The sequence below is a fragment of the Entelurus aequoreus genome, linkage group LG02 (assembly GCF_033978785.1).
Source record: "Entelurus aequoreus isolate RoL-2023_Sb linkage group LG02, RoL_Eaeq_v1.1, whole genome shotgun sequence".
NCBI classification, from domain to species: Eukaryota; Metazoa; Chordata; class Actinopteri; order Syngnathiformes; family Syngnathidae; genus Entelurus; species Entelurus aequoreus.
The window spans coordinates 11,733,102-11,744,199 of NC_084732.1; the positions used below are offsets into that span (position 1 = coordinate 11,733,102).

An 11,098-nucleotide genomic window follows, 5' to 3' on the forward strand; every position below is an offset into this window, starting at 1 on the left:
CCTGCAGGCTGTATTGATCTATATTGATATAGAATGTATATATTGTGTTTTTATGTTGATTTCATTTAAAAAAATAAAAATAAAAAATAAAAATTATGATTTCATTAAAAAAAAAAAAAGTTTTTTTTTTTTTTTTTTACATAAATAAACACAATCATGTGTGCTTACGGACTGTATCCCTGCAGGCTGTATTGTTCTATATTGATATAGAATGTATATATTGTGTTTTTTATGTTGATTTCATAAAAACAATTTTTTTTTTAATATATATATATTTTTTTTACATAAATAAATACAATCATGTGTGCTTACGGACTGTATCCCTGCAGGCTGTATTGATCTATATTGATATAGAATGTATATATTGTGTTTTTTATGTTGATTTCATTAAAAAAAAAAAAAAAAAATTTTATGTTGATTTCATTAGAAAAAAAAAAAAAAAAGTTTTTTTTTTTACATAAATAAATACAATCATGTGTGCTTACGGACTGCATCCCTGCAGGCTGTATTGATCTATATTGATATAGAAAGTATATATTGTGTTTTTTATGTTGATTTCATAAAATAAATAAAATAAATAAAAAATATTTTTTTTACATAAATAAATACAATCATGTGTGCTTACGGACTGTATCCCTGCAGGCTGTATTGATCTATATTGATATAGAATGTATATATTGTGTTTTTTATGTTGATTTCATTAAAAAAAAATTAAAAAAAATAATGATTTCATTAAAAAAAAAAAAAAAGTTTTTTTGGTTTTTTTTACATAAATAAATACAATCATGTGTGCTTACGGACTGTATCCCTGCAGGCTGTATTGATATATATTGATATAGAATGTATATATTGTGTTTTTTATGTTGATTTCATAAAAAAAAAAAAAAAAAAAAATTGTTTTAAATTCTTGTATGGCCCGGTACCAATCGGTCCGCGGACCGGTGGTTGGGGACCACTGTGATAGAGGGTTTCAACTAACTTGACACAAGTTAGGAGTGCCTCCTTTTTTGACCTCCTCCAGGTACTGCAGTCCTGTGTAATGACACTCGCTTGTAATAAAGAAACGTTTGGTTCAGCAAAGCGTCTCAGACGTCTCTTTTGATCCGGCCGCACTGCCGTGTCGCCCTTCTGCCCACAAGACCAGAAATACACATCAGTGGTAAATCGGCGTTTATCAGTCTTTGCGCTTGAACTCTGAATTTTCAAAATGCAAAACTAATGACAGCATTTAAAAACAGGAGATCAACCGAAAAGGTAATCTTTAATTAGTAGACATTACACTTTAAAAAAAACAAGTTTTCACAACGTAACATTTATTTGTTACACTTGAAGGCACATAGTCAACAGGGCTCCAGTAAGATGTGCAACAATACTATAACTGAATACTATAAGTAAATACAAGACAAATTGAAATCCAAACAAAATGAGGTGAGACGAGCTGCCCGACAAACTGGAATCAGAACTTCCTTTTTTTTATCCAAACAACCTTAAAGGGGAAGTACACTTTTTTGAGGAACTTTGTATACCGTTCACAATCATCAGGTAGACATAAACACTTTTGTTTGTGCTGGAACATTTTAAATATTAAATAAATGCAATCAGAAGGTTGTCTCCGCTTATAAAAGCCCCAACAAACATCCAAACATCTCCATTAAGGTTTTATACACACTACGGTAAGTATATATGTACTGAAGTAACAGGCACATTTGTAACATGTCATGTTTACCGACCGTATTTTACCGACTATAAGTGGCAGTTTTGTTTCATAGTTTGGCCGGGGGTGCGACTTATACTCAGGAGCGACTTATGTGTGAAATGATGAACACATTAGCGTAAAATATCAAATAATATTATTGATGTCATTCACGTAAGAGACTAGACGTATAAGATTTCATGGGATTTAGATGTTTTTTCCCTTCTTTATTATGCCTTTTCGGCCGGTGCGACTTATACTCCGGAGCGACTTATACTCCGAAAACTACAGTAAAACATCGCTGACTGTACGAGGTCTGCCGTGGTTAGGATACAGAATCTTGTTGTACTCCCGTTTGGATGAGGAATGACTCATAATCCTCGCAAAAGGAGGGCGGAACCGAGCGTCTTATTGTGTCGTCGTTGCCTTTTCCTGGGTCTAAATCGGCTGTCAAAGTGTACAAACTTGTCGGAATGCGTCCTCAGCCTTCTACTATCCAGGTGAGAGGCATGGTTTGTGATCTACGAGCAAGGAAGCAGCTCACCAGTTGATGTGGAAAGCGGCGCTGCTATAAATAGTCCGTCTGCGTCAGCCCTCACAATAACAACATCACTCATACCGTATTTTTCGGACTATAAGTGGCAGTTTTTTTTCATAGTTTGGCCGGGGGTGCGACTTATACTCAGGAGCGACTTATGGGTGAAATTATGAACACATTAGCGTAAAATATCAAATAATATTATTGATGTCATTCACGTAAGAGACTAGACGTATAAGATTTCATGGGATTTAGATGTTTTTTCCCTTCTTTATTATGCATTTTCGGCCGGTGCGACTTATACTCCGGAGCGACTTATACTCCGAAAACCACGGTAAAACATCGCTGACTGTACGAGGTCTGCCGTGGTTAGGATACAGAATCTTGTTATACTCCCGTTTGGATGAGGAATGACTCATAATCCTCGCAAAAGGAGGGCGGAACCGAGCGTCTTATTGTGTCGTCGTTGCCTTTTCCTGGGTCTAAATCGGCTGTCAAAGTGTACAAACTTGTCGGAATGCGTCCTCAGCCTTCGACTATCCAGGTGAGAGGCATGGTTTGTGATCTACGAGCAAGGAAGCAGCTCACCAGTTGATGTGGAAAGCGGCGCTGCTATAAATAGTCCGTCTGCGTCAGCCCTCGCAATAACAACATCACTCATACCGTATTTTTCGGACTATAAGTCGCAGTTTTTTTTCATTGTTTGGCCGGGGGTGCGACTTATACTCAGGAGCGACTTATGCGTGAAATTATGAACACATTAGCGTAAAATATCAAATAATACTATTTATCTCATTCACGTAAGAGACTAGACGTATAAGATTTCATGGGATTTAGATGTTTTTTCCCTTCTTTCTTATGCATTTTCGGCCGGTGCGACTTATACTCAGGAGCGACTTATACTCCGAAAACTACGGTAAAACATCGCTGACTGTACGAGGTCTGCGGTGGTTAGGATACAGAATCTTGTTATGCTCCCGTTTGGATGAGGAATGACTCATAATCCTCGCAAAAGGAGGGCGGAACCGAGCGTCTTATTGTGTCGTCGTTGCCTTTTCCTGGGTCTAAATCGGCTGTCAAAGTGTACAAACTTGTCGGAATGCGTCCTCAGCCTTCTACTATCCAGGTGAGAGGCATGGTTTGTGATCTACGAGCAAGGAAGCAGCTCACCAGTTGATGTGGAAAGCGGCGCTGCTATAAATAGTCCGTCTGCGTTAGCCCTCGCAATAACAACATCACTCACACTCGGTTGATGTTCAAGTCACGACATGTAAACAGAGTATCGTTTTCGGATGAGTCAAGAGTTGATGTTCTTCAAACAACAAAATGTGGACTGTGTGTACGACACGGACTTCAAAAGTACTGGACTTGTCGTCCCTAAAGACCCTCGTGAACGTGCCTTCTGGTGTGTTCGATCAAGCTGGTGCGGTCGGGAAAGGACGTCTTGCACACGGAGCAGAAGAACAGTTTCATGTCCTTGTGCTTCTGCTTGTGGCGAATCAGCCCGCTGCGATTAGAAAACTCGGCGCTGCAGACCGCGCAGCGATACGGCTTCCCTTTGGCGTGTTGCTTCATGTGCTTACTCATGCCGTCCCCCCGCGCGAACCTCTTGCCGCAGACGGGGCATTCGTACGGTTTCTCTCCCGTGTGCAGCCTGAGGTGTCGGGCAAAGTGGCCCTGACCCAAGCGTTTCCCGCAGACGGTGCATTTGACGGTTTTGACCGCCTTGTGACACTTCATGTGCTCGTTCAGGAGACTCTTGCTCTTGAAGGCTTTGCCGGAGTGAGCGCACACTAAGGGTGTGTTGTCAGCGGGGCCCTCGGCGTCGGCTGCGGGGTCTTCATCGTCAGAGTCGGAACTTGAAATGTTGGACGACATGCCGTCACAATCTGACAGCGGAGGTAGGAGGTTTTCTATTTGCTCTCCATTAGCTTCCGTCTGGACCTCCTGTTTGAAGAGGTTCTCCTCCTCGGTGCACTGCACGGACTTGTCGGCCATGTGACGCTTCGTGTGTTCCTCCAGGAGAAGCTGGCTTCGGAGGGTTTCACCACAGTGAGAGCACGTCAAGCGCGCGTCGTCAGGTTGACACGTCGCTTCAGCTTTGGAGTCTTCATCGGCGTCAGAAGAGTCTGACGTCATGTTGTCACAGTCTGATAGTGGAGGTAGGAGGTTTTCTATTTGCTCTCCGTCAGCTTCGGTCCTCACCTTCTGTTTCACCACGTCATCGATGTGAGGGGGCTCTGGCTCCTCCTGCTCCTTCGGCAGCTCAGAGGGGGGGAGGTGTTCTTTACGGCGATCTGAAGGACACAAGATAAGAACATGAAGTCTTATGGTGGCTCCAAGTATGAATACTAGGGGTGTAACGGTACATGTATTTGTATCATACTTGCCAACCTTGAGACCTCCAATATCGGGAGGTGGGGGGGTGGGGGGTGGGTTGTTTGGGGGCGGGGGGCGTGGTTATTTACAGCTAGAATTCACCAACTCAAGTATTTCATATATATTTCATATATACCGTAATTTCTGGACTATAAGCCGCTACTTTTTCCCCTCGTTCTGGTCCCTGCGGCTTATACAAGGGTGCGGCTTATATACGGCCTGTTCTTCTCCGACACCGACGAAGAGGATTTGGGTGGTTTTAGTACGCAGGAGGAAGACGATGACACAATGATTAAAGACTGACTTTTCATATACCGGTAGGCTGGTTATTTTGATAACGTACAGGCGAGCACTTTGTATTACTTTGCACCGTTGTATTATTTGTACTCTGCACGAATGCTGTTCGCCATGTCAAAGATGTGAAAGTTTGATTGAATGATTGAAAGATTTATTGTTAATAAATGGGACGCTTTGCGTTCCCAAACAGTCATCTCTGTCCCGACAATCCCCTCCGTGGTAGCAGGAACCCCTATATACTACGCTAATTACACATCAAAACCCTGCGGCTTATAGTCGGGTGCGGCTTATATATGGAGCAATCTGTATTTTCCCCTAAATTTAGCTGGTGCGGCTTATAGTCAGGTGCGGCTTATAGTCCGGAAATTACGGTATATATATATATATATATATATATATATATATATATATATATATATATATATATATATATATATATATATACATATATATATACATATATATATATATATATATGAAATACTTGACTTTCAGTGAATTCTAGCTATATATATATTTTTTTTTTTCCAGAGATGTCCGATAATATCGGCCTGCCGATATTATCGGCCGATATATGCGTTAAAATGTAATATCGGAAATTATCGGTATCGCTTTTTTTATTATCGGTATCGTTTTTTTAATTAAATCAACATAAAAAACACAAGATACACTTACAATTAGTGCACCAACCCAAAAAACCTCCCTCTCCCATTTACACTCATTCACACAAAAGGGTTGTTTCTTTCTGTTATTAATATTCTGCTTCCTACATTATATATCAATATATACAGTGTTTCTCACACATTCATTTATTTGTGGCGGCCCGCCACGAAAGAATTAAGGCCGCCACAAAATGTTTTATTTTTTGTGTCCTGTCCAGCTTCTCAGGCAAATCATATAGTTGATGTAGATGCCCGTATCGGCTGTTCAGATTTACTTTACAAAAGAGAAGTGTAGGATCAAGATTTTTGGAGCTCTTTGTTCAGTGGATCAGATGTTTGATGAAGCTCTGTGTCTATCTACCACCACTACTGTTTTCTGTTTATTTGTTACTGACTGTGGCAGGACACCTCTGCCTCTGTTTCACTTTATGTTGCTGGTAAATAATATGGTTGTAGTAGTAGGCTAAAGTTAAATTATTTAGTATGCACTAATTAAAGGGGCAGAGCTTTAAGAGACATTTTAGCTTTTATATTTTTATAGGATATATTTTTTGTAAGAACCACAATTAATAAATATATTTCAGTGAATAACTTATTGTTCAAATATGTATATAAATATGTACATAAAGTGTTGTAATTATATTGTAAAATGGATGGATGGATGGACGTTTAAAACAAAACTGTTATTAGTAATTAGTAAGTATACATTTTTTGAGCCTTTTTAGAGAATATCTTATCATTGTAGTAAATTATGCAATTACTCGATGATGTCATGGTGAACACGCCCATAGCCACGCCCCCACCGCCTCAGGTATCTTGGCAGTTTATGGGAAACACTGATATATGAATACAGTCTGCAAGGGATACAGTCCGTAAGCACACATGATTGTGAGTGCTGCTGGTCCACTAATAGTACTAACCTTTAACAGTTATTTTACTCATTTTCATTCATTACTAGTTTCTATGTAACTGTTTTTTATATTGTTTTACTTTCTTTTTTATTCAAGAACATGTTTTTAATTTATTTACCTTATTTTATTTTTTAAAAAGGACCTTATCTTCACCATACCTGGTTGTCCGAATTAAGCATAATGATGTGTTAATTCCACGACTGTATATATTGGTATCGGTTGATATCGGTATCTGTAATTAAGGGTTTGGTCAATATCGGAATATCGGCAAAAAGCCATTATCGGACATCCCTAATGCTAACCCATTTGAAGCGTCACCGCCGCATTCAAGCAGCCTCTCCTCGGCGAGTCAGGCAGGGCTAAAACAATAACAAATGTTTTTATAGCAGCAGATTTAAGACCATATTGCATTAAAAACTAGATTTTGAGCCACTTCTATGGTGGAAGAACAATGAGCCCATATATCCTCTTACTGCCAAGTTAGCCAGGCTGGGGGGGTGGGGGGGGGGGGGGGGGGGAGAAAAGTTAATCTGAGGCTGAGTTGACTTGAAACTGTTTAATGTTGCACTTTTTATATGTAGAAGAAAAGTTTTGTCATTTTATTTAATCTGAGCAACAACTTGAGGCAGTTTAGTGTTGATTAACGTGGACCCCGACTTAAAAAAGTTGAAAAACTTATTGTGGTGTTACCATTTAGTGGTCAATTGTAGGGAATATGTAGTGTACTGTGCAATCTACTAATAAATATGTACTGTACTGTGCAATCTACTAATAAATATGTACTGTACTGTGCAATCTACTAATAAAAGTCTCAATCAAATCAATCAAAAAAAGCACTTTATATGTAGAAAGGTTTTGTTAAGAAACCATTCTGAGCCTTATCTTATTTAGTTTTTATTTGATATATGTTGACCACATGAACCCTGGCAATGGACCCGATGTGTATATGTATGTTATTGTTGTGTGTGTGTGTGTGTGTGTGTGTATATGTATGTTATGCCATTGTTTACACATTTGGTAAATAAATAACCAAAACATTTAGATTTTGTTGTTTTCTTACTGTACCGTAAATGAACCGAACCGTGACCTCTAAACCGAGGTACGTACTGAACCAAAATGTTTGCGTACCGTTACACCCAGGTGTCCATAGCGTTTCTGCTCGTATGGATTCTTCATTCATCACTCCAAGCAACGTTTGTAGGTTTTACAATATAACTAAAACAATTTTTACTTACTAAAGCGTCCCATGTGTGATGTCTGTAGGAGTGTTTTCATGCATATTTGTACCTGCTATGATAATGTAATCCAGCTAGTGTCGTTAGCGTTAGCTAATATGCTACCAGGTTTACGAGTGTCTTTGTTAGTATTATTAAAATACATTATTTTTGTATTTTTTCAGTTTCACAAATTCCTCAGTAAATTCACCAAAACGTCCCCGTGGAGTTATTGAGTCTGTTTAGCTGATTGGAGAGCTAGCTTGCGCTTTAAAATAAATTGATAAACTAAACTAATAAACGTCATCAGGTCATATGACTAAAATGTTTTTTGAATAGTCTTCAATGATAAACAAGAGTCCAGCTGACTGCGTACAACCTTTGCAGATATTTTAAAACTAGGATAGGATCAACTTTTATTTAACTGACAAGAGTTTGCAAATTTTTGTATACTAACCTTTGCAGATAGTTTATACGTCAAACTTTAAAAACTAACCTTTGAAGATGGTTTAAAACTATCCTTTGCAAATAGTTTAAAACCAACATTTGCAGAGAGTTTAAAACTAACATTTGCAGAGTTTAAAACTAACATTTGCAGAGAGTTTAAAACTAACATTTGCAGAGAGTTTAAAACTAACATTTGCAGAGAGTTTAAAACTAACATTTGCAGAGTTTTCTCGCACAGAGAAACGTGGCAAAGACGTCACGTGGTCGTGTTACAGGAGGCTGGCGACCAGTGATTCCTCAAAAGAATCCATTCTCGTCGTCCTTCAGCTGAAATAAGCGAACATGTGAGAAGTAACAACAAAGAAGTAAACAAACCTGTCCTGTGCAACACAACTTGAGGCTTCTTGGCAAAAGCGTCCAGTAGTTGACGTTGTCGCTCGTTCTCCTCTTTTGTTCTAGAAAGTTCCTCCACGTATTCCGCTATGGTTCTTTCTAACACTACAAATATTTCTTCCACAGCAGCAGTTAGTTGCTGGCTCAGCAACACTTTCAGCGTTCGTACTTGACACATTTTCCCACAACCACAACACTTTATACTCACACTTAGCAACGTGCTGCTTTCTAATAGCAGCTAGCAAGCTAAGCTAGCCCGGGAAGCTCAGACGAGTCACTAAGACGAGTTTGTCTCAGCTTGGCTTTGGCGGAATATTTTCCCGAGAAGAGAACAAATCCGGCGACAATGTCGTCGTTTTGCTAACTTTTTCCCCCAAGACTTGCTTTGGAACCTTGTTCGAGAATAGTGTGGCTACGATGGCGGCTGGCGCATGCGCGGTGTGGGGGAACTACTTTGTCTTTGATTTCCGGTAGACTGGACCATAGACATCTTACTGGCGCTGACGAGACGCGGGGCCGCCATCTTGGAGTGGTGATCCGCTCCACTCAGTGCAATTCATTTGGCAGGAGCAATGAACTGTCAGCGCATTTAATTAATCTTACCTCACTGAATACCACTGATTTTCACCCCCTTTTTTGTCATACGTGTAGCTATGATAAAGGACACATGTTTTATTATTCATAGTTTGCTTAACAGTAATAGAATATTCTTATATGCTATAAGTATAAAAGAAAGGGCATCTCTATCCTCCTTCAAAAGCGCAATAAAAGTTGAACCCTAAACTAACACCCTCCCCGGATTGCTAATAATCAAATGTAAACAATCAAATGCAGATAATTTTTCTTATGCCTTCTGATCTCTCTCTCTCTCTCTCTCTCTCTCTCTCTCTCTCTCTCTCTCTCTCTCTCTCTCTCTCTCTCTCTCTCTCTCTCTCTCTCTCTCTCTCTCTCTCTCTCTCTCTCTCTATGTCCACTACTTGCTGTCCATATCCTACCCCCCCCTCCACACCCCTGATTGTAAATAATGTAAATATTTCAATGTGATTACCTTGTGTGATGACTGTATTATGATGATAGTATATATGATAGTATATATCTGTATCATTAATCAATTTAAGTGGACCCCGACTTAAACAAGTTGAAAAACTTATTCGGGTGTTACCATTTAGTGGTCAATTGTACGGAATATGTACTTCACTGTGCAACCTACTAATAAAAGTCTCAATCAATCAATCAAAGTCAGCGGTCCCCAACCACCTGGCTGCGGCCCGGTAACGGTCCGTGGATCGATTGGTATCGGGCCGCACAAGAAAAAAAAAAGAAAAAAATAGATATATATTTTTCTTAATTTAATTTAATTTTTTAAAATTAAATCAACATAAAAAACACAAGATACACTTACAATTAATGCACCAACCCAAAAAACCTCCCACCCCCACTCAGTCACACAAAAGGGTTATTACTATTTCTGGTTCCTACATTATATATCCTCCATCCATCTTCTTCCGCTTATCCGAGGTCGGGTCGTGGGGGCAGCAGCCTAAGCAGGGAAGCCCAGACTTCCCTCTCCCCAGCCACTTCGTCCAGCTCCTCCCGGGGGATCCCGAGGCGTTCTCAGGCCAGCCGGGAGAGATAGTCTTCCCAACGTGTCCTGGGTCTTCCCCGTGGCCTACTACCGGTCGGACGTGTACGAAACCTGACCACCCGAATCATGACCCAAAGCTCATGACCATAGGTGAGGATGGGAACGTAGATCGACCGGTAAATTGAGCGCTTTGCCTTCCGGCTCAGCTCCTTCTTCACCACAACGGACCGATACAGGCATTATATATCAATATAGATCAATACAGTCAGCAGGGATACAGTCCATAAGCACACATGATGTATTTTTTTATGACACAAAATAAATAAAAAATCCCCCCGGTCCGCAGTTACAAAAAGGTTGGGGGACCACTGCTATAAGTGACCAGACGTCCGAGATCAAAACTGGGACTATAATCCCAGAGAAGGTGGAAAAAAAAGGGTCAGCTATTTTTAAATTGAAGAAGCAACATGACAGGACTTCCCGAGGTACACGGTCGAATGCCTTCTCCAAGTCTACAAAGCACATGTAGACTGGTTGGGCAAACTCCCATGCACCCTCAAGGACCCTGCCGAGAGTAGAGAGCTGGTCCACAGTTCCACGACCAGGACGAAAACCACACTGTTCCTCCTGAATCCGAGGTTCGACTATCCGGCGTAGCCTCCTCTCCAGCACACCCGAATAGACCTTACCGGGAAGGCTGAGGAGTGTGATCCCACGATAGTTAGAACACACCCTCCGGTTCCCCTTCTTAAAGAGAGGAACCACCACCCCGGTCTGCCAATCCAGAGGTACCGCCCCCGATGTACACGCGATGCTGCAGAGTCTTGTCAACCAAGACATCCCCACAGCATCCAGAGCCTTAAGGAACTCCGGGCGGATCTCATCCACCCCCGGGGCCTTGCCACCGAGGAGCTTTTTAACTACCTCAGCAACCTCAGCCCCAGAAATAGGAGAGCCCACCACAGATTCCCCAGGCACT

General features: G+C 40.6%; 1 protein-coding gene across 1 annotated transcript; it reads right to left on the bottom strand.

The window, feature by feature from the left end:
• Window positions 1-1,242: 1,242 nt before the first annotated feature.
• Window positions 1,243-8,982, bottom strand: LOC133662345 (gastrula zinc finger protein XlCGF8.2DB-like). Its single transcript, XM_062066274.1, has 2 exons — window positions 8,517-8,982; window positions 1,243-4,528 (listed from the first exon to the last, which is right to left on the bottom strand). Exons 1-2 carry the CDS (start codon window positions 8,710-8,712, stop codon window positions 3,609-3,611), a joined length of 1,116 nt encoding a protein of 371 aa, XP_061922258.1. The 5' UTR covers window positions 8,713-8,982; the 3' UTR covers window positions 1,243-3,608.
• Window positions 8,983-11,098: the final 2,116 nt, after the last annotated feature.